The sequence below is a fragment of the Cynara cardunculus genome, assembly GCF_001531365.2.
Source record: "Cynara cardunculus var. scolymus isolate 2C chromosome LG 1, CcrdV1, whole genome shotgun sequence".
NCBI classification, from domain to species: domain Eukaryota; kingdom Viridiplantae; phylum Streptophyta; class Magnoliopsida; order Asterales; family Asteraceae; genus Cynara; species Cynara cardunculus.
The window spans coordinates 15,068,404-15,094,345 of NC_037528.1; the positions used below are offsets into that span (position 1 = coordinate 15,068,404).

General features: G+C 32.5%; 1 protein-coding gene and 1 pseudogene across 1 annotated transcript; both read right to left on the bottom strand.

Annotated features, from left to right (window-relative positions):
* Positions 1-256: 256 nt before the first annotated feature.
* On the bottom strand, positions 257-1,880 carry LOC112515916 (annotated as a pseudogene).
* Positions 1,881-3,284: 1,404 nt separating this feature from the next.
* LOC112516002 (formin-like protein 6) lies at positions 3,285-12,901 on the bottom strand. Its single transcript, XM_025123047.1, has 7 exons — positions 12,767-12,901; positions 9,645-9,669; positions 8,854-9,021; positions 6,658-8,143; positions 6,389-6,588; positions 4,659-4,900; positions 3,285-4,528 (listed from the first exon to the last, which is right to left on the bottom strand). The coding sequence occupies exons 1-7, from the start codon at positions 12,899-12,901 to the stop codon at positions 3,731-3,733; spliced, it is 3,054 nt and encodes a 1,017-aa protein (XP_024978815.1). The 3' UTR covers positions 3,285-3,730.
* Between the last annotated feature and the right edge of the window lie 13,041 nt (positions 12,902-25,942).

The following is a 25,942-nucleotide window of genomic DNA, read 5'->3' on the forward strand; positions in this document are numbered from 1 at the left end:
AAAAAATACTTACATATTATTTTCGAGAATTCAACAATGCCTTCAACCCCACTCAAATTCTGACTTAATCCAAGAGCAACAAATCAAAATACAAAACAAATAAAGGAACAAATCAAATGTTTAAACAAATTTAAACTTAAAAACCTCATTCTATACTGCTTGGAAGAATTATGGGACATATCCACCCTCATATAGATACATATGTACCAAAAACATATGCACATAAGGTCTTATACACAAAAGAAACGTATATACTAATTTTTATCATCTATGGACCTTTGTTAGGCAAATAAACCCAGACGGCGATCCATGATCTGAGAAACAGTCTCAATGAATGCAGCCTCACTTGAACCAGGAAGAACAAGATCGTCGGCTTCTTGGACAACTTCTTCAATCACGGATTGCTTATTCAAGTTTTCCCTACACATGATGTTTCCAATGGAAAAAGGGGTGAATCCTTTCTCCACACCTTTCTTGAGTAGCATGGTGGATACTCGAAAAGTGCGTGCACATCCTGAGGGTAAATTCCAGCCGTAAAAGTTACGTAGAGCAATGTCTTCCTCAGCATCCAGTGATTTGATGTAGTTGACAGTTTCAGGACTGAATGGTTGGCGAGCTTGAGGCCAGTAGAGCCAATCAAATGTGCAGTCTTCAAACTACAGAAACAAAAAAAAAAAAAAAACTAAGAGTCCGTTTACTAAATGCTTACTCGGGTAAGCGCTTATCAAACCATATTTCCTTACAGGATGAATATGGTAAGGACCAAGAATCTTACCTGGTAAGAACGAAGGCAATGACCATGAGTCTTACCCGGTAAGTAATGACGACGAATCTTACCATGGTTAGCGCTTACCGGATAAATTGTTACATTCGATGTCGTTTTGGTAGACTAAAATCTTACCTGGTAAGTAAGCGTTAGAGTTGAATTTTACCGTTAAACGCCTTACCGGGTAAGTGTTTAGGTAAACTGCCCCAAAGTCCTTGTGCAAATAAGTAACTTTAATATGAATTTCTCGCATAGATGAATAAATTAGAACCGAGGAATTCACGGCTGTTTATTTTAAGAGTTTCTGAACTCTGAAATCTTATTTCACTTCTTATTGACAAGAGGTGGCGTTCAAGACTGAAAAGCATAATCAAAAAGATTTTGTTTTTATAAATTGATAAATCAGTAAGAGGTATTTTCCAAAAATCACAGCACCCTAGGGAGCCTGAAACCATGATTTCAAATGGTTCCCATTGTGTTATGTTAACTTGTAGTTTCTGTAATACAGGGCAAGAAATCAAGAACCATTCTCAACCACATTTCAGGGTAATCAAACTATCTGTCTTTAAAAATGGAGTTCAAAAGCAAATACTTAGAACTATAATGCTTTCAAAAATGGAGTTCAATGGTGCTGCCAAAAACGTAAGAAAACAGTTTGAAGGACGATTTTATCTAAGAACCTGAGAATTAAGTTATGAAGCAGAAAGCAAGCACTTACACTGGCAGGCAGGCATTATCCATGATCAATAGGAATCAACACAAATCGACCATCTTGCCCTTTGTTCACCAAAATATTTCCAGCATGCTTATCTGCATTTGCCATCCTAATATCCAACACAGAGATCTTATGTACCTCTTCTACAGGAAAAGCACTAAGACCCATATACTCACAACTTCCACAATTTTCCATGAACATTTGCGGCGACCCAATCTTCTCCTTTACACCATCTGGATGGTTAAACCCTTCGTGCAAGCACATAGCTAACAGAGTAGGTGGGACCCCAGCAAATCCCTTGTGTTCACCGATCTGAAAAACAAATAATGGCTTACCCCAATCATCGACGGGGGTGGTGCGGCGACGATGGGGGCGAGGGAGACGATGGTGTGTGAGCATTAAGCGGCGAGAGGGAGAAGGAGACGAGAGGGAGGCGGTGGTCACGAGAGGGAGAAGATGAGGCGATAGTAAAAAAATTTAGGTTTTTTTTTTTTTTTTTAATTTAAGGTTTACTTCAAGTTACAAGTTATATTATTAAAGAATAAAGATCTATTTAACATGTTTTAAAAAGTCTAATGACTTACTTAACAGGTTTTTGAATACCCAATAATTTATTTGTTTCAAAAAATTGTCCAAATATTTAATCATTTCAAATAGTAAAGTCTATTGGGTTTTTTTTTTTAACTTTTCTCTAATATATTATATTAAACTTTCAAATTTTAATAGGAAAAGTAATTTAAGTGAAAATGACCAAATTAATGTTAAATTAATATACTTTTTCTAATAGAGTTGATCATAAAAGCAAAATGAAAACCATATGAACTAAAAAATCAGTGTTTAAAAATAGGGACGAAAGTAGTTATAAAGGACAAAAATCGTAGCTTACTCAAAACTAAAACTCTATTAAAAAGGGTTTGAAAGGATGCCCGGAGGAGTCTATCAGAAAACCCTACATTGTTGTTAGATTTTTGAAGAAGTTGCAACTCCAACAACGCTGGAGAATCAAAGCTCTCCACCACCATCACATCACTGCAAATTTAACTTGCAGGTAACCTTCTACTCTATACACCCTATTCTAGACAACAATGGACCTTTCGCTGTCACACGATGGACAACACCTGGTACAGGTTTCGGCTATAATTTCTATGATATCTTCTTTCAACATCCAGGCTTCAATTAAAGGGTCATTCGTTGATGCTTCTATCGTAGCGAATATACAGGATCAAATGAATTAATTAAGTCCACATTTTGAAATAAGAAATCCGTGATTAATAATAAGATATATATATATATATATATATATATATATATGATTGCGATAGGGAAACTGGATTGGATTGTATTGTTTTACTCTAGATGCTACTCTTATTTTAGATGTCTATCCTCTAATAACAATGGTTTTAAGTTGAGAAATTTATGTCGACGATATCATTGCGCCATTTTGTCAGTCACTTGGTCTGTGTACATCAAATTTTGCAGAGTTAGTTCTTGATGGAGTAGTACCATTCCAGGGGATGTTAAACATGTATAAAAGAAAAACAGTAATCCCAAAATTGGAGATGGTCTATGATTCTTATACCGAAATAAACAACTTGTAGGATGTAAACCTTGTACAAATTAAATGGAATTTATTTAATTACATATAAAGCAAAACTATCTTTAATCTTCAAATCACAAATAGAATGTGTCTCTGACCATGAAAGAAAGGATTGTCATCCAGGTTTTGAGTTTCTACCCTCTTGATGTCATGAATTTGGAACTGGATTATTGGATCCTTAATGGTTTCAGTACATGACAAGGGACAAGATTCAGTATATTGATCCCCAAAAAGGATAAAAAATATTAAGAAGTTGAAAAACTCAATGCAAAGAAAAATAATGGTCTACTAAAATTTAAACTAATAAATCTTTATTTTTTTTAGAATGTATGTAAGCTAACAAGACTACTTCAATTTGTATTCTATACCACGTTAGAAGATCCATGAGTTTCCACTACCTTCTTCTGGTAGTTGGATGAAGCCCTAAGTCCACATATCCATCATTATCATCATTGTTTTCTTGACCTTCTTGTTGGCTGTTTGGAATGCAGATTGTCTAGCTGTTTTCTTATCAACTTCTGATCTTCTCTTTGTCCAAAGGAGATGCACTTATTTTTGTACAAGTAAGATGCATTTCTGATTTTGATCTTGTCATGCTCTTCATGTGCTTGTAACAAAGTTGAGCCCTAATGTTCTGGTGCATATCAGAGTCTCATGGAGAGGAGTATGAGCTTTCATCATCAGAACTTGTACTATCATGCACATTGTATCTGCTTAGGACCGGTAATGATGCAGTGGCAGGAATCCTGAATGATCTTGCTGAACCTACCGTAGTTCTATCCTGCATTTGGCCGACCTCCTTGCACACATGATCCAGTATGCGTAGAAAATCCCTTACAATCATGAAGATTCTGAAAGGTTGGGCCCCCTCTCTTGCCGTGTCACCATGGAAATACTCTGTTACATCTCTAACAGATGCCAAGGCCTTTCTTTCATCGATCTTGATCTTTGCAATTTCTACTTCTGCTTGTTTAAGAAATATTTTCATTGAATCGAAGAAATTTCCTTGCATGTCTGGCTTCTCATAACCTGCCAATCTAATTTTTTGAAGCCCCATTTCAAGTTTTGCCACATAGCCACTCAAAACATCCGAGTCCATTCCTGCTGCTTTCTTGACATTACTTAATTCTCTGCTCAGCCCACCAACAACCTGCAACCCTTGCTTCTTAAAATGTCCTTCATTGAATCCGGGATTCATTGTAGTGGAAATAACATTGTTCTTAGCATCAGGGTCTGTGCCTTCGGACCTGATAATCTCTTGGACTACAAAGTGAAGCAAGGTAGTTTTCCCATCTGTCCCCTTTATGTCTACAAGTTTTAAGAGTGTATCAAGTTTGAAAGCTGTAGCCTCACCACGATTTGTGCCAACATTCATGCGATTACCCGTCCGTAAAACAGCCTCAAGGAGTTTGAGGAAAAGCCGACTATTCTTTAGTTCCTCACTTGCTTCCTGAAAAAAAAAATATATTTATATATGATGAGCTACAACTTGCAGATAAGAATTATTACATAGAATACTAAAACTTAAAATCCTGGAGCATGTTAGCAAATATGTTACATGATAGCATTCAAGTTTATACCTCTAATGTTGAAAAAGAAGTCCTCAGGTATTTGATTTCATTTTCAAAGTTTGCTCTGTAAAGCATGGCCTCCGCTCTTTTAAATGCGAATGGTATATCTAGGATTGCCTTTAGGAATCTTTCTGCGGAGCCTAATTTTGACATGTCACCTCTATAGTCTCTAAGTTTTATCTCTTCTTCCTTGGTTGGAGCCATCTTTACCAGTGTTTCCAAGAGCTCCGCACCTAAGCCTTCTGGATTTCCTGTTCCACCAAAATACAACTCACTTGATGAAGATGCTTAAAGTACATAAGTGATATATGATAGATGGCAGCTTGTTATTAGAGAAAGTTACCCTTTTACCCCTTCTCCACCCACCAGCTGAAGAGATAACTATTTCAATGCCTTTTTAGCAGATTTATGTATTAATTTAAACTAGGTATGTTAATATATTTTGATCATAGAATATGTGAATGAAGTCTTAATTGATGGTTATCGAAGTGTGTCTATGAGATGTGAAATTTTGTAAAACAGATAGATAGGAAATCTGCAGGCTAAAAACATAACACAACCACAAATGCTATGGAGATGATCTTGTGATGGGGATTATGGCTAGGACATAATAAATCCAGAAGGTATCATGACTAGTGATGGTAAATTCACAGATAGAGGTACGAGATAGAGCAATGACAGCACAACTATTCCTGGATACAAGACGGAAGAGTGTCACTAGACACCAAATATTTATTGAACTTCTATGACGTGTTCATATACATGTCACTATGTTTATTCATCTCTCTCATAACACAAGGCGATGTAACAGTTGTTTTGTTGTCAATGCCCATTGGTCATTTACACATCCTGGTACTTATGAACGATATATAAATCGAATCAACATAGAGAGCTCTAAGAAAATTTTCTATTTGGGAAGTCCTTTTTTCATGGTTATGACAAAAAGGATACTGGTTGTAGAAAGTTAATGTTATCCATGCAATCCTACACCTGGGATGCACCAACTTTGCTAGATATTTACATTCCTTGAATATGATTGGAGGATTTGACAATTCCTTTCCTTAGTGCCTACTAAACCAAAGATGCATTCAGAGCTAGTTTGTGGGTTACAGACAAAGAATGAGGTCGCATTAACAGGATTATTAATTGCTTTTAACTCTACAACTTCGGTTATACTTGGAAACCCGATATTAATTCTTGTGTGATGAATGATTCTCCAGACAATAATAGACAATTCCATAGCTAATAAAGTGAACCATCAAGTTGCTGTTCTAGTTGCAGTTGCAAGTAATGCCACCGAGTTTTATCTAACATTCAACTTGGATCAATCAGCATTTGTTATATAGACATTCATATTGTGCTTGTTAGGTGTTATCATCCAACTAACCACAGAACAAATGTATAGGCTGCAGATCCTCACCTAAACATGGTATATTTGTGGAATAACTGCAAGTTTCATTTATTGATGCCTCCAAGGGAGTTAAGCAAAAAGAAATAGGGAACTTCTAACATCTGATCAAACATTAGCAATGTGAAACATGCAAGTATTTTGTGGTATAACTTCTGTTGCATGACTTAGAATTAGGAATATGAATTCGGTAAAACCGTAAAAGCAGGGTTGCTTATTATATTTGAAAGCGTCTAGGCATTGATTATGCATTTCCATTTTTGTGAGGTCTTAAAACTGTTAATTACCATTATTGGCTCTGGCATATGGGATACAAATTGAGATTACTTACCATCTAGAAGTGCTTCAGATACCTCATCCCTTGTTACATTCAATGCTCTTAGTAGTATGGCTATGTTCTGTGACTTTTTTGGATCCAAAACTCTGTTCTCCTTTTCAATTGGAGGTAGAACTGATTTTCGAATTTCTTCTTTTTTTGCTGGACCAGCAGAATTACTTCCAAAAAGGGACTCCATCATGTCTTCATTTAGTCTACAACACAAAGGGAAAGTTACACATACAACATTTGACAAAGGATATGCTTTTAGAGTGTATACTTACTGGAAGGAGCTTGATTTTAGCTGGTCCCATACAGTTGCTCTATCCGAGGTTGCACGTACTTTGTCCCAGTGTAGAGGCTTCAGCTTTGGTTTTAACCCACCTGCATCATGAGCTTCAATACCGTTGTTGTTTACTTCCTCCAATGGCTTTCCCTTAACAATTCCAGGAGTTACTCTAGGACTAGGACTCCTTGATTCCAGCTTTGCCACTTGTTGAGCGCAAGCCACTGAGATGGCCTTCGCCGGAGAAATTCCCATCTTTTGTGGTGTTGGTAAAGCTGGGGGAGGAGGCGGCGGCGGCGGCGGCGGTGGTGGTGGAACAGGGGGTTTAAGCTTTTGTTGAGATTGATTATATACTGAATTCAAACTCATCATGTCTACCGGAGGCGGTGCTGCGAATTTTGTTCTTCTGGGACCATATGTTATTGCTAATGGCTGACTATACTCCAGTGATGGAGGAGCTAGTAGCGGCCGTGGTGGTGGAGCTGGTGGTGGCTGCGGAGTAGCGGAAGGCAGCTTTTGTGATGATGAGGTAGTATGTTTTGTATCTGGGGAAGAAGAAACCGAAAGCCTTGACCTTGGTGAAGTTCTCTTGGAATGAGGAATGGGACTTGTAGAGCGTGCTTTGCTTCTTTGTTGGATCATCAAGCTAGAGTTATTATCGCTTGAACGACTCTGTTTTGATCTGGAAATCGAATTCCCTTCCTCAGTGCTTGCAATTGATCCATGAGGGGTGTAAAAATCGTGGCTTTCTTCGTCAGATGAAGAAGACATGGCCGGTGGAGAAGTGATGGTTGGTGGTGGCTGGGGTTTAGTCAACGGTGGAAGTGGCTGAAGGTCAGGACTTGGCCTATATCGGTCTGATGTTTTAACTGATCCCAATTTATGATAAGGTGATACATTTTGTGGAGCATTGGTGGTTTCACCGACGGATCTTGATGGCTCAACAGTCCCAATGTAGAGAAAAGTGGATGGTGGCATGTTATCTTCATTATTTCTTTGTGAATTTGGTCCTCTCACAAGCTTTTGGGATTCACCTGGATGTTTAGACTTGTGTTTATAGATGTAGAATGCTAATGCTGACAGCATTCCTAGAGTCACAATTGCAACCGAAATTGCAACTGCTATTTTCTTGGCAGGTTTGGTGGCTGGCTGTGGGGCAATGGGGTGTGATATGGAGTTATTACTGGTATCAGCCCCCACCACCAGTGGTGGCGTTGGTGGTGGCTGCAATTGGGGCTGATCCGGGGTCTGCCCATTTGGGTTTTCATTAAAGAAAGGCTGGTCAGGGGTGGTGATGGTGGTGGTGATAGGCGGTGGTGGAGGTGGGAATGGGTTATCTGGTGATGGTTCCGAACTGACCGGAAATAGTGGCTGGTGGAGAATTCTTCTTTTAGTGGGGTGGGCGGAGGAGAGTAAAGTTAAGAAAGATAGGATGAAAAGAAGTCTCATAGTGTTGTTAATGGTGATTGTGTGGTGGTCTTGTGCTTCACCCAATTCATGTTATCTGGGTTAGTTTTGTGTGGTGTCATCAAGATTTAGCAATTGGAGGAGAGAGAAGAGGATTTAGGAGTAGAGGGAATTGTGTGAAGCTTCTCTGGCCTGCAAGATCTGGATGCTTTCTTCCCGTTGAGGGGAGATGGGTTTTGGCTGTCTGAATGACGTCAGCAAGACTTGCACTTTCTTCTTTTTATATTGCTTTTATTTCCACCAAAAAAAGAAGGTGACCCCACAAAATTTATGGTATCTTCATGGCAACGGGGCGGGTTATGCTATCCCCGGCCCGACCCGGACCCGATCCCCGGCAGGTACAAGGAATAACTTTCCGTCCCCGGTCCATAAGGGGCCAATCCCTAGTAAGACCCCGACCCGTCAATACCCGTTCCCAGACCCGACAATGGAACAAATTCGATTTTTTTGCAGAAAAAAGAAGTAAGAGATTATAATTAATGGTTACAAAACCTCTTTGGGAGGCTTGTGAATGTGAGCAATGCCAAAATACAGCCACAAATTCCTTTTTAATTTTTTTCCTATTAGACTCTTACACTAATTAAATCTTGAAGACTCGAATGAAAAACAGGTATAAGCGTACACATTCCTGCTCATTATCTTGTTCAAAAAAATTCGGAAACATTCAAAGTAGCCATATCCAGTTAGCCACGTAGAGGAGAAAAAGTAGAAGTGTAGACCCTGCCACCTGGTGGACAAGGACGATAATGGAAGTCTGGATTTTGGAAGTCGATGATGATGTTGGGCGGTGGACGATGGAACCATGGAAGCCGATTAGCCGACAATGTTATATTGTTGTGGAAATCTGGAAGAGCCGAAAACTCAAGAGGTATGAGGAAGTCATCGTCGAGTCGATCTGAAAGGAAAAAGTAAAACCTAATTTGGAAGTTTAATATTAATAATAATTAAAGTTGATATATATAACGAGTATAGGGCGCGGGACGGGGGGTGCGCTACCCGGCCCCATCTCCGGCTTTAGTCTAGCGGGGATGCTTGGCCATAACCCGGGATCATTACCGGGTCGGGGCAAATCACCATCTCTAATCTTTGGTGATGAACTTCTTTAAGAGGTCCATATCAAGATTTCTCTTTTTTACAAATTTTATAAACCTCATATATTCAATCATGAACGGGTTCATAACTTAAATTATAACCGTTTCTTATTATTTAATTAGATTGGATCCCACCAATTCGTAAGTACTGTTTTAACATGACAAAAATCCAATATATATTTTTTCTTACAAGACTTCAAATAAAAGGTACAGCCAATGCAAATGCCTCTGTGTGGATAAATATAGCAAATTGTACTAAAATGAAATCAACATTTTTATTGATTCTATTTAGAAAAACCATGATTTGTAACTATTATTGCAAGGTTTAAGCTGTGATGCATCAAACATTTAAGGAATTCAGTTATGATTTGACATATGTCAACGTAATTTTTTAAAATGTTGTAACAAAGTTTGACATTATCCTTACCTTTCTCCAATTTATCACTGGTAGTCTGTTCAGGATTCCAAACAAAAAAAGGATGTTATTTGCTGGTCAAACCGCAGCAAGAAATGTAACAAATAATACAATGTTGAGGGTTGATTTGATAGTGGCGTCCCTTAAATGTTGGATGCATCACATTGTATTTCATAGATATGAAAATGTCTTGTACAAAGAACCATGAGGCAAGTACTTGATGTGGACCGGTAATAAAGTCAAAGCAACAATACAAATTGCAAAACATCTTCCAAACCATGATAAAAAGAGTTACATGAGGGTCATTCAAAGGACAAATTTTTGGTCGTGTACCAAGATCCAACGGACTTGTATAACATGACACACATGTGCATAAATACCATATTAAATCTCTCATGTTGTCTTGATGTTGAAGGCAATTGTCTGAAGTCGGTAAGTTTTAGAGCTTAAAAAATTGTATCATCTCTATTGTGTTCCTTTTGGATGATATTATTTAGGACTGAATGAGAGTTATACACTTTACGATAAATATATATCTCATAATTCCAATTTAGACTCCTAAAGCAACCGTTTTGTCTCGAAGTTCATTTTCCACAGAAAATTATAATAAAAAGAATTAAAATAATAAAACTTTACATGTTGAAAATGATGAATTTGTACATGTTAATGAACAAAAAATTGTTTTCCTGTTATAAAATATGGATAATAAAATAAAAATTGAAGATATTAAAATTGAAATTGATAATGGTGATGATTTTGTTTGTACTTGAAAAATGAAAAAGGCATGTGGGATGCATTTGGCAAATGGCACCGACTCTCTCTTTTGCGTACATGGCCACGTACGTACTTTTCAGCATCTGCCCTTTGCTTGTCTCCTTTGTTTTCGTTTTTTGCTTTTTCCCAATTCCTTCCTTCTCATCCTCATCTTAACTCCATTTTTACTCTTCCTTTTTTCCATTTTTATTAAAATTATATTTAATCATCATTTATTTAACTAAAAATATAATAATAATTCACTAAAACATATATTTTTACCACCATAGGTTATTTCTAGGTTTTGAACCACCATTTTGTTCGAATTCAGTAAATACAAAGATTTATTTGTTAAAAAATGTTCAGTGACTTAATTGTTCATGATATTAAAATCTATTGAGTTTTTTTCAAACTTTTCAGTTTTCCCTATATTTAATTTTAAAAAGAAAAAGAACTCTTATAAATACTTAAACTAGCCAAAAAAAAAATCAATGCTCTCGTGGCATAATGGGTTTTCAAGCTTCCGGTGACTACTTAGAAAAAATTAAAACTAGATGAGTTAAAATATTCCACTTTCACTTGCCCAAGTAAGGTACCATTCTTTGCTTGAGCATATAATGCTATATATATATATACACACACACATACATATACATGTAATTACAGTAAAAATTGGGAGGGAAACAACATATACGTACTTTTTAGTGTAGCTACTTCAAAAGTTTTTAAAAAAGTACATACATGATACTTTCGTCTTTTAGATTAAAAATAAGTTACCGAGTAGTAAGATGTTGACAGTCAGAACGCATTACAAGTCAAAAAATAGTTCAGATATTTGTCTTATAAATTTTTTAGAAAATACCAAAAACGGCATCTGATTGATTAATTTTTTTGTCACTCTTTTCTATGAATATGTTTATAATGATTGATTAAATAATTTACAAACATGCCTATAATAAAAGGTAGTGTTAGAAACTTTTGGCATGCCAATGGACCCTTTTAAAGATTCCATTGCAAGAAATCATTTAAACATTGGATTCCTTCGGAAAACCTCCAAGAACTTAATGGACAATAATACAATGGTCGACATCTAAAAGAAAGACCACAAATTTAATGAAAACAAGACAAATTATTGATTTGAGGTTTTAAAGTGTAATATGGTGTTAAATCAGGGATGGAATTGGGGTAGGTTCGTCTTTTTCTATTCCCATCGTCGATTCTTCCGTATCGTCCATTGACGGATCTAGAAATTTTAGGCGATTGAGGGCACACCAAGGGTGTAAAAGATCCGAAAGTTGAATAACCTATCTGAACCAAATCGGTTTTAGATTTTCCGGTTTTTAGGTTAAACAATTTGTTTTTTTTTTTTTCAGTTTTTCTACTAGTGTGGTTAAAGTGAATAATATATTATACCATTATTTTATTTATTTTACATGTATATGAGTTTATTGATCTTCGCACACTTTAAAAAAATGTACAAAGCCAAAAAGATGGGGATTCAGAAATAAAGATAAAACTTAAGGGTAAAGTTTTATTTATTGAAATTTGTGGTTTCTGAAACACCCTAAAATCTGAAATAGAGTGGCTAGTTTAATTTTTTTTTTATTAATACATCAAATAAAGGTTAATTTTTTCCCTATAGCCTAACATTTGATTACCTCAAATGGAAAATCTGGATTTAGTATCAACAACTGGTAAATCGAACCTTACACAAAGTCTAGGTTAGGACGAGTGTTACTAAAACCCCATAACAACCGCAAGCTCCAAAGCATGGAAGACGTATCCAAATAACTAAATCATTGTCGTGCCCCTAACTAGTACTTAACTAGTTATGAGGTCACTAATATCATTCCCCAACGAGGACCTGATGTACATGCCAAAAAGAAAAAAAGTGTTAGCCTTAACACTTAGTGATTCAATTAGTTTTCATCTTTAATATAAAATGGCAAATATGAAGAAATGTTATTTAAATTACAATTTTCCCAAATGAAATGTATTTAGTAAAAGTACAAAATCCACCATCTTGTGATGAAAATGCGGTGACCAAGACCCCATTTAAACATGAAACCAAAATTCAATACTCACACAAATGATGAATAAGGTTTAATATTTCAAATATTGAAAACATGAATACAACTTTATTATCCAAAATACCAAAAGATGGATATGTTCCAATATGACAAAGCCATAAATTATGGATGCACTCCATAACTAAAAAAACAACACTGAAAACATGGACAATACATTATCCAAAAATAACACCTTTCAGTGACGGGGAAGACCAGCATCCATCAAATGTGACGAACACAAATAAGAAATGCATCAACGTTGCCGAGTTTCTTTCAAGATCCATGGGCTCCGTATATGAATCTATCGAGTACCACTGTAAGATGCAAGCTCCGTATATGACTCCAATGAGTACCACCGGCTCCATGTACGACTTCAATGAGTACCACCCAAGCCCCAGCTCCGTATAGGACTTTAGCGAGTACCACCGCAAGCATGAGGATGGCCATGATTCCTACTCGTCCTCTAGACGAGTCTCACCCACAAAAGTCAACCTCTGTATAAGACGCATACAAGTACAACCACAAGTTTCCCCAATCTTTGACTTGGTAGCCACTCACTAGAAATTATAGTGAAAACATCAAAATTTCACTTAAAACAACAAACATCAACCTATTGGACATGAAGTTTGACTCTATGCAAGTTCACCTCCGTAATATCAAATGACATCGACAAGTCATAGGTCTCAGAGTTTAACTCCACATGAGTTTATCTCCGTAATACCCAGAATGACATCATACGACTCATATGCTTATGGATCCAATGTATTACGTTCTAAATTAGATGACTCCAATTGAATAACCAACATACTCAAAAGATGTAATTTCCAATAAATATGCAATAAATGCAAACCACATCTAAAGCTCAACATTGAGTAATTTAAACCCTTAAAATGTCCCCAAAACTCATTTAGACCAATATCAAATCAATAAACATCACAACTTATTTGACTACTCAAATAAGAGCCAACACGAGTCAATAAAGTGCATTTGCTCAATAAATAGGCAAATTCATACTCCAAGGGTATGATTAATTCAAAAACCTATCATTAGTTGCGATAAATCATTTTCTAAATAAAATCATACTATTTATATTCCCAAAATACCCCATAACATAATAATTTGCATTTTCCTAACGGTTTATAAAACCAAATAAACTAAAAATGCATTAACGTTAAATAACCTCCATTCATACAATAAATCATAAATAAAAGCAATTCACAAGATTTATAAAATTAACTGTACCAAAGATGTAATCTCATCAGGTAACCAACATATTTGATGAATACCAAGGAAACATCTTAAGACTCCAAAAAAGATATTTTTGGCATGTAAATTTTTTACAAAGTAACCTGAAACTCACCTTACTAAGTTAAATTAAACCTCGATTCTAAACCCACATTTTTAGCTTCCAAAATGAAGACAATGGGATCTACAAGCAAGCATCTTTATAAACCTTATATAGGTTACAACCAAGCCTAGAAATGCAACAAAAATGGTTACAAGCTTCAACTTCACAAACCCCCCCCCCCCCCCCAAAATATAACTCAAAACTTACCTCTTCAATGATATTGAGACCACCCACCATAAACTTTCAACCTCCAAGTTTCTTTTCTTCATGCTCAAAAACCGTCCCCTAAGTGTCAAAATTGCCAAGAGAGGGAGGGGGGAAGATGGAGGAAGATTTGGGTGAAAACCCCTAAAAATAGGGTTTAAAAGATGCCCTAGAGGTTTCCACGACCTAAGTCGCAACCAAGTCGCCCATGTCCGAAAACGTGCCAAACAGACGTTCTCGCGGCTCAGGCCATGCCACATGTCACCCACGCTTCAAATGTTTCTGATCGTTTTCTGACTGTTCTCCTGGGCGTTCTTCTACGGGTGTTACAATTTTGCCTTCCTTCCACCTATTTATATAGTGTGTCTGCTCCTGATCTTGTCCTCGTCCCAACCGGGCATGAAGAACCAAATATCCTCCCTTTGTAATATAGGCTCATCCCCAACTTGTCCCCGTTGAAAAATGCTTAACTAAATGTTATTATAGGCCGCGTTTAAACGCGTCTCTTAGACTCTTACAGAACTCGGTATACAAAGAAACTCAAGTAAGCTAATAAGATATTGCTCAGTTAATACTCAAGTAAACTAAGTAGTTGAATGCGTTTCAGTATCTATAAACTGCAAATCTTACTTTTGAGATAATCAAAGTGATTGCATATGCTAATTCTACAATACTCGCACATCGATTAAGAAAAATCTGGTTTTACTCAAAATATGTATAAGGAATACAAGAATAGTAAGAGATCAATGACCAAGATGGTGCATAATCGATGAATGTTTCAAAATAGTGGGAGATTATCTGAGAACTCATAATATTGTGAGAATCCACTAGTGCTCCATGTGTTATTTCACATATTTTACTTATTTAAAGCTAAGTACAGAATATTGATTAACATATGTTTATTCACAATGCATTGTTTTACAATGAAAAACTTCTTACATGTTTGTAAAACAAAAAATAGAGGTAGAAAGTTTCACACTGTAAACCAAATACATGAAGTTTTCATTTGATTATACATACACATACACACACACACACATATATATATATATACACACACACACACATATATATATATATATATATATATATATATATATAGGGGAGCGATCAAATACAAACCACTTAATTTGTACAAACCATGCAAACTTCATTCAACCAATCATAATTTTTCATTTTGTTTATCTTTTTGTAATTATGAGTGGTTGATTAATCATTTTTATTATGGAGGGTGTTAATCATAGATATTATCATCTTCATTATTTTAATTTTACAAAAATACATGAAACAGTTTCATTAATTTTAGAGAAATACATGAAACAGTTTCATTAATTTTAGAGAAATACATGAAACAGTTTCATTAAGTATTATATGAAACAATTTCACAACCATATATGAAACAAATTCATCAAAAAAAGTATTATATGAAACAATTTCACAAGATTAACAATTTTATGAAAAAAATTCATAAGATTAAACAATGAAATCGACGGATGAAGGTGGTTTGCAAGGTTTACACAAATGAAGGCGGTTTTCATTTGATCACTCCTCTCTCTCTCTCTCTCTCTCTCTCTCTCTATATATATATATATATATATATATATATATATATATAACAAATCTTGGCCTAAGCAGGGTGGGGGATATCATCCCCATCCCGGGTGAGTAGAAAAGATACATCTCCATCCCTGGATCTGACATCCGATTATATGAGAAATTATCGTTACTGATCATCCATATGTTAAATGCAAGTGACAAAAATAAAAATATTTACCTAGGGAAATAAATTGGTAAAAGAATACGATCATAAATGATAAGTAATTTTTGTCTATATTATATTATAAAACATTTGACAATAAACTCTTAAAAACCATGTTTTATACACGAAGTATTGCTTATTGATTCATATTACTTAAAATTCAAGATTACAAGTAATTTGTGCGTAAATACAACTTATTAAAACGTCATATTTGAATTCGTGTAACTAACAGCAGACAAACATAATCAAATACATGATAAACATTCATTTTAAATATGGAAAATCTAAATTATAATTAAGATAATCATTGAGTTCTAATAGAATTTTTAATTATTATCTTTATAAAAAATTATATTATTAAATAAAAAACAAACTACTTTGTTAGTTTGTTATTAAATCTAAATTAACGTATAATAATAAAAATGAATTAAATAAGTTACAAAAAAAAAAGAATAATTAAATAGTTAATTTGATATTAATATCGATTTATTTTTTTTCAAATTTATATCTCATTCAAAAATAAAAACATTATCGTTTTCTTAAAACCACATAAAATCGTATTAATATGATAAAAAATAATAAAAATTAAACATTAAAATAAAGATTTATCTCGATACAATGTACGAGAATAATTAAATGGTATCTTTCTGGTAAATACTAATATATCGACATGAATATTCGTATTAAGTAGTTACAAGATGACATTTTCAAACTATACCTTTGTACAAATTTCTAAAAATGTAGATGTGCCCACATGGCATTTCTTGATTGGCCCTACCTCATCATACTACATTACTATTTAGTACTCCCTTTGTACCTATATATTCTTTTTCATTTAATTTATTTATCCAACCTTCATGTAATTACTTTTTTTAGATGTGACATCATTTTATTATAAAAAATAAAGGTACGGATTCTTTTACAAAACCATTTTCAGGCTGTTAGTTTATTCTTTGTTTCCCGTATACAAGGTACTGAGGTTGAGTCTCTAATTATTATTTTTTTCACCAGAAACATAATAAAATTTGAAATTTAAAGCTAAAAACTAAGGAAATGATCCCGACAATATTCAAGCTTGTACTTAAGAAATAATAAAATTCATACAAACCAACTCTACCAAAAAGAACTTATGTCATCATTGTAGTTTCATAATATATACAGTTGCACAAAACATAATAATACAGTGACACCTTTCATGACCCCACATTTTTTTATACTATGACAAAGGAAGAAAGCGGCAGCTCGTGCCACCATATGGACTAGTGTGAATCCGCCTCTAGATACAAAGAATTATAGGCACAGGTAGTTATAATGTCATGTCAACTTAAAGTCTTGTGCATTACATATATGCGTGATACTTTGATGCATTTAACGCAAAGAAGTAGGTAAAAATTTAATTATATAAACTTAAAAGCTAATAATTTGAAAATAAATAATTGTTCTTAACCCAACAAAAATAAAAACGGTCTAGATATATAACTTTAACAGATTTAATTAAAAAACAAATTGCATAAAAAGTAACGTACTTTAACTTGATTTCTATTTTGAGTAACGTATTTTCAGAACTTCTATTTTTATACCTAAGATGTAAAATTTTAAACATTTAAGTACTCGGATAACAGGTTGAAGCATTAACCGGTTATCATGTTGATGTGGTGAGTGACATGGTATCCAACTCAGTATTATTTGCTAACGTAGTTAGTGACATGGATTTTTTTAATTAAAATTAGTCTTTTTTTTAATCTAAAATTAGTCTTCAACCGGTTACATGAGTACTTAAATGTTTAAAACTTTACATCTTAGATACCAAAATAAAAGTTTTGAAAGTACATTACCCAAAATAAAAATCAAGTTAAAATACGTTACTTTTTCATATAATTTGCTCTTCCATAAATCGATATCTTTAAAATAAAGACTTCTTATCATAATATATGAAGATACGATGGTTTTTTCCTGGTTTCAAAAACGACTATGGATATGGAGTCAAATTGTTGGGCCTTTACACAGTAACCAGATGTTGGGCCCAACTTCTTTTGACACCCCCTACACTCAAAAGCGTACTTTTTTTTAAATGTGAATATAATTGTTCTTAAAAACCGAAAAGAAAAAAAATATATACTATATTATAAAACATTTGATAAAAATTCTTGAAAGCAATTTTTATGCGTAAAGTACTGTTTATTAATGCATATTACTTAAAACTCAATATTACAAGTAAATTGTGCATAAGTACAACTTATTAAAGCTCCATATCTGAATTCGTGTAACTAACTGCAGATAAACATAATAAAATATTGGATAAACCAGTGGCGGATCTAGAAACTATTATGGTTGGGGGCACACTTAGGAGGGTCGAAAAAATTTCGAAACCGAACAATTCGTCCGAACCAAAAAAGGTTTCGGGATTCCATTTTCAGGTTTAAACTGTTTGGTTAACCAAATAAAGATAACTAATGCGGTTGAAATAAGCTAGCCATTGACTCTACAAATGCATTGATGTGGTGGAGAGTGACTTCTAAGACTTATGTTTTAATCTTTTAGTACTCTTTTTAAGATGAGCATCCAAGGAGACCTACCAACTAGAAATTATTCATTCTGCCTGATCATATAATTCACAAATGACACTTGGATCTTTAATTGTCTTGCATACTGCTTTTCAACAAAAAATTACAAAATTAACCTAGCATTTCCATTTGTCTAACATTTTCATTTTCCTACAAAATTAACCTAACATTTCCATTGGCAAAATTAACCTAACATTTCCATTGGCAAAATTAACCTAACATTCTATTTTCCTACAAAATTGTAAAATTAACCTAACATTTCTATTTGTCTATAAAATTGCAAAATTAACCTAGCATAAAGCATTTACCAAAATACCAAAATTGCCTATAAAACTAACCTAATATTTGACATTTCCATTTGATTTGCCTACAAAATTGCCTATAAAATTAACCTAAATAAAGCATTTACCAAATCACCAATAAGCAAACAACAAAATCAAAGAAGTAATCAAAATTAAAGACTAGAATTTGGAAATTAGAATTTTTACCCAAATTATTTGCTTCAATCCAGTGACTCCAACTCCAAGTCTCCAATTCCAGTCGCGCCCACAGTCGAAACTCAAACTCAAGAACAAGATAAAAATCAATGGTTTAGTAACATTTTTATTTGCCTACAAAATTAACCTAAAATTTGACATTTCCACTTGATTTGCTGACAAAATTGCCTACAAAATTAACCTAAAATACCTAACCTAAAGCATTTACCACCAAATCACCAATAAGTTATAACTTATAAGCAATTAGCAAACAATAAATTACAAAATAAAAGAAGTAATTTGGAAATTAGAATCTTTACCCAAGACCAAGAGGCGACGCCGACTGGCGAGAGGCGAAGTCGCGAAGAAGTAGGCTGTAGGCACTAGGCAGCGTCGCAGTCGCAGGCTCACAGTGATGAAGAAGAAGAAGTGGCCTGAACTGAAGTCTCGTGAGTGATCTCGTCTCGTCTGTCCCGTTGTGGCGCTGTGCTGTCCGTCGTCTTCAGTCTTCACTCTCGTTTCCGTCGTTCGTTGTTCAATCGTTCCCGTCGTTCGTTGAATGGTGAATATCAAACTGGTAAGTGAAGAGGGGCCTCTTACCTCATGATGTTGGGGGCCCAATTACACTCAATTAAAAAATACAAGTAAAAAAAAATTTGGGCTTTATAAATTAGTTTTTGTTGGGGGGCCAGGACTCCAACCAGCTTCATGTACATCCGCTCCTGGGATAAACATCTCATTTTAAATATAAAAAATCTAAAATATAATTAGGATAATCATTGAATCCTAACAGAATACTTAAATATTAAACCAAAAATAAATTATTTCATTGTTAAACTTAAATTAAATTATAATAAAAAATAAATTAAATAAATTACGTTAAAAATGAGAACTTTTAAATAGTTAATTTGATATTAATATTGATATATTTTTTTCAAAATTTTATGATATCTTCAAATTATAATTTATTCAAAAATAAAATCATTATTATTTTCTTAAATCTATACTATACTATAAAGCAATTGACAAAAACTCTTAAAAACCACTTTTTATGTGTAAAGTACTGTTTATTAATGCATATTACTTAAAACTCAATATTGCAAGTAAATTGTCCGTAAGTACAACTTATTAAAGTTTCATATCTGAATTCGTGTAACTAACTGCAGATAAACATAATCAAATACAGGATAAACATTTCATTTTAAATATAAAAAATCTAAAATATAATTAGGATAATCATTGAGTTCTAACAGATTACTTAAAATTGAGATATATCTCGTTGCATTGCCCGAGTACCCTTCTAGTGTATAATAACCGGTTAATTTGTATATTTTTTAACACCAGATTTTTTTATATTATTTGTTATATAGTTTCATGTTATTATTGCTATTCTTAGAAGACGTAATATACGGCTATTTTTTATTGTTTTAAATTAAATTTAAAAATACGAGCACTAATAAGAATTAAAAATCTAGTGTATCAAAATAATTTAGAAAAGATATTTTAATATGTACAATAAAGATATCTATACTATATTATAAAATATCAGACATAAATTCTTAAAAATCATTTTTCATGCATGAAATACTGTTTATTGATGCATATTACTTAAAATTCAARTTACAAGTAAATTGTGCGTAAATACAACTTATTAAAGTTTCATGTTTGAATCTATGTAACTAATTACAGATAAACATAATCAAATAGAGAATAAACATCTCATTTTAAATATAAAAAAAATCTAAAATACAATTAGGATAGTCATTGACTTTTAATGAAATGCTTCATTATTATTTTTATAAAAAATTATATTATTAAACCAAAAATAAAAAAAATGAATTAAAGAAATGTATGAAAAAGAATTGAAATTTTAAATAGTTACTTTGATGTTAATATCAATATTTTTTTTCAATTTTTTATGATATCTTCGTATTTATATTTTATTTAAAAATAAAAAACATTATCACTTTATCAAAACTATATAAAATCGTATTATAACATCGACTGTGATAAAGAAAGAAATAAAACAAAAAATTAAAATCAAGATATATCTTACTACAATATATAAGTATGATTCTGGTTTATTTTAAGAACCGATAATGTAATCACTGGTTTGGTGATTTATTGAGTGATTTGTTGCGAAAAAAGAGAGGGATGAAATGATTCATGAACATGATGGCATCATGAAATGAAGATCTCGTCTTTGCAATTGCATATCATCATCACACACACTTGCCTACTCTTTTTTTTAACTATTGTTATTATTATTAGTGTTTTTTTTAATAATAATTGGTTTTATTTTTAATAAGTCGTTGTAAACTCGGATGTATTTTATGTTGTGATGAAAAGTGAAACACCGTTGAAGAAGTAATTGCCTATAACACTTTCTAACAAGTCAAAAAAAAGCATGTGACGTACATTTTTAGATATATTTATAATTATTATCAGTATCTGAATGAAAAGATGAAAATATCCTAGTTCACGATACTTTTATCACATAAAAACCCTTCCACTTGCAAAGTTGTCCTACCTTCTACTTGATGAACTACCTCATGCCTTTGTCTGTCCACACGGTGACCATTCTCATTTATTAACGTCAACCAAACAATATCAGTACAATTGCTTTTTCTATTGCTGAACATTCATGTTCTATTTTTCATTCTTATTTCTTAATATGAACCAGACGTCTTAGGTATTGTCGCAACAATATTATTGAAATGTTTATCGTCTTATCAAGAAAAAAACACATGGGTATGATTCTATTATACTAGTTATCTCATATAAAACATGTCGAGAAACTGAGTTTTTGTTGTTGTGATAGCTTGGATAGTTCCTGGATCGTGTATGGAAATTACTTTCCAAATACTATATTTCGACTTTTATATGCTTTAGGTTGCATGAATTAGTATGAAGATAATCTTGGAAATTCACTCACATTTTAAAGCATAAACTCGAGTATCTATATTCATTAGATCCACCCTTTTATGTATATATAAGATAGATCGACGATTATGGGCGGTTGGATGGTTAGCATGTAACTAAACGACAGTTTCAAACGCTTACAAATAAATATGAATAATAGTTACAACTGATTCAAAAGCTTTGAATCAAAGAGGATCAAGTTCAAAAGGACCGTACTTAAAAGGTTGAAAAGTTTCAAGTCAATCCTCCTGAATCATACTTAGTCTGAAAATTACGACAAGTGTCAAAGACCACTTCAAGAAAGATTCTAACATTCTGGATTTCATCAAGAATGTCTTAAATAAAACTCTAGAGACGTTGCCCCTCGGACCCCACAAGGGGGCACGACTCCCTATGGTCTTGACTTCCGTCTTATGGTGATCTAAAGCAGTATAGATAATATTTGTGAGCATGCATTCCATACCTTCTAACTCACAACATGTTTTTCTTATCACCTAAATCAGTTTCTTGTAAATTACAGTAAATTAAAATGATTGATGATATTAAAATTACTAATAATTTTTTTTATATGATACAAAAACGTGTGAGGATGATGGAAAAAAAGGTTGGTTATGATGGAGAAAGTTGAATGTAATGAGGGTGGCGTGCTTATGTGACATGGCCCACCTGCTTTTTAACTACTTTTTTTCAGATCTTAAAGATTTTACTTACACATTTAAACCATTAATAAATTTTAGAGTAATTTGTTAATAATTTTACTTTATCTTTACGATTTTAAAATTACAGATACTGTTTTTGTGGTTTGGGATTGGCTACAATTTTTGTTTATGGACTAATTTCTATCTTTAAATATAAGAAACGGAAAAAGTTAAAAAATTTGTAAATCATAAAAACGAAAATATCAATAAATTGTAAATCATGAAAAACAACAATAAACACATAGATATAAATCATAAATTTAAAAGCATAAAAAAAGAAAACAAATTTTTTTCATAAATTATATGAATAAAAAACATATTTTAGTCAATAATTTAGACATGATAAAATGAAAAAACAAGCATTACTAACATTTAATAATATTATAATTTATAAAATAATAAGTAAATCTAATAATGATGGTTGAACAACGACAATAGATCTGTTAGATGGTATTCACATGTGGGGTTGTCCTTAAATATATCAAGAACGGTACGCTAATTAATTAATTAATTGGGCCCATCGTCTCTTTTTATTTTATATTAAAATCGTATTTGCGCTAAACAACTAGATACATATTCACTTTATTGTTTCGTTTTATTTTTGTCTCTAATGATATAATACAGTTTAAATATTTTTGATAAACATAATGTTTTTACTTTTGAATAAAAATATATTTGAAAATATAAAATTTTGAAAAAATATATCGATATTAATATCAAATTAACTATTTAAAAGTTCTAAGAACTTGTATAATTTTTTTAATTCAAATTTTTATTATAATTTAATTTATGTCTAATAGCGAAGTAATTTATTTTTTGGGGTTAACAATATAATTTTTTATAAAGATAATGATTCTGTTAGAACTCAATGATTATCCTAATTATATTTTAAATTTTTTATATTTAAAATAAGATATTTATCCTGTATTTGATTATGTTTATCTGCAGTTAGTTATACGAATTCAAAATGGAGCTTTAATAAGTTGTACATATGCACAATTTACTTGTAATATTAAATTTTAAGTAATATGCATTAAGAAACAGTACTTTATGTATAAAAAATGGTTTTTAAGAGTTTTTTTTCAAATACTTTATAATATAGTATAGATAAATCTAAATAAATACTATCAGATTTGATAAATATTTTTATATGGTATAACACTATTATAAAATTGGTTATAATTGTTTGATTAAAAATAAATTAATAAGATTATTGACATTGTAAAATGACCTGAAATTTTTATTGAAAAACAAATTTAAAAAATAACAAAAAAAAAAATTAAAAGTAACTTATTGAAACACTATTTGAAATTATTTTATAAAAAAAACTTGTTTGTGGCCGTCGCTAACCAAACAAAACTTTTCAATAAATTAGTTTGTGGCCCAATTGTCCTAATATGTATTTAATGAGACTTTAATCTTATAGGACCAAGAACAGTGTGCTATCTTCCATTATTACAATATGTTATTTGAACTAAGGGGCCGTTTACCAAACATTTATCCGGTAAGCTTCTATCGGTCAAATTTGACACTATCATTTACTTTTCGGGTAAGATTTTAGTCCACCAAAATGGTATGGTATGCAATAACTTACCCGGTAAGCGTTTACCGTGGTAAGAGTCGTTGCCCTCACTTACCGGGTAAGACTTTTGGTTATTGTCTCGTTCTTACAGGATAAGATTATTGGTCATTACTATATTCATCCGATAAGGTAGTGTGACTTGGTGTTCACTTACCCGAGTAAGTGTTTGGTAAACAGCCCATAAGTTAGACAGCCTGATAAATATCATTGAAGAAGTTCGACAGTATAATAGAAAACAAAAAGTAAATCGTCATATTTAGATATGGAAATTTTACCCGTTGATACCCGACCCTAACGGAGTGAGGATTGCCCGGTTTGACGGGTAATGAGGTGGGGATGTTGATTTATTTTCATACCCGAAGCGGGGTCGGGCGGAGTTGGGATGGCATTACCCGTCCCTAATTTGACCCCGATTAATTTTCTTATTTTAATTAATATATGTATACAATTTGTGTATAAATAAATATGTGTATGCATTTATTATTAAATGACAAGTATATTTAGATCTTCAATATTGGTACTTAAATATAGTGACAATCCATTGTAATTTTAATTTTAAAATAGATCGTTTTTTACTAAATAGGTGCCCAATGGGTTCCCCGAACCCGTTGGGGATTAGTCGGGGCGGAGTTGGGGATGGAGGATGCATTATCCGCCCCGTTTTCATCCCCAATCATATTAGTATTTATATGACATTTTAAAAAAATCCTGATATAAAAAAAAAAGACTAATATGACATTTTCCAAAGATGTTTGATTATAAATTTTATTAGGATAATTTATTTTGTGCCATGTTAGATTATTTACTTTCGTTGATAGAACTTGTCGTAACGTCTAACTTCGTTTTAACAATTTATTGTGGTGCCTTCATATAAGACACACAACCCTTAGTCTTATTAACTTAAAGTCCTATCAAGTACTTATTAATATATTTAGGAGTCATAATAGATATATTTGTTGTAATTTAACTGTATTATTTAGAACAAACCGCTTGTTATAGCTTTGATAGGAGGAACATTCCAATTTATAATGGGATATTTTCGTTTTAAGACCATAACAATTTGTTAACGTGATTAATCTGAAAACAATAAGAGTAAGGATTAGACCCATTTCGATCGAGAGGCAACCGCTATTGCGCTATTGTTGAGTTCCTTTGACATGGTTTTCTCAAACGCTCTAGTATACTCTACTTATTTTCCAGATATCATGTAGAAACTTTCTATTAAAAAGGATTTCAACGTTATCTACCATACCTCTAACAAACTGGTTTTTCCTTCTCACATAATAAGTTTACAGATTCTCTAAATATTTTAAAATATGGAATTAAAATTTAAAATTTCCAAAAAGAAATTATATTCAATTCTAATAACTTCTTAATTGTAAAGATTACAATATTAATTAAATCATAAAAAATAATTTATACATTTAATAAAATATTATTTCTCTTTCTTAAAAATCTTATTCTAATATTTTATTTATTTGTAAGAATATATGATTAAAAAGGTATTTTAAACTCAGTAGTTATTTATAAAGAATTACCCCAGTTTAAAGAAAATTAAAAATAGTTAGAAAGAACATGTTAGAATAAAAAAAAAAAGTTCCTTAAATTCTTAAGAAAGATGCTCCAAGGGTGGATTTAGAATTCTAAAACGGCGACGACTTTCATTGAATACGGCTTTTCGTATAATTCTATATTATCTTTGTGATGTTTGAAATAACTAAATAAGAAAATACAAAAAAATAATAATAGTCGGTTTAGTTTTAAAAATAATAACATTTTTCTTAAGAGTTTATCAATTTGTTCGTTGGTTTTATATTTGTCAATTGTTTTAACCTCACTTCACCTTGAATTAAATTTGTACCTAAAGTATTCTTAGTTAAAAAAAAGTTTGTATATGATATGTTTTTTATAGCAGTAACTAACCAATTATCAAAG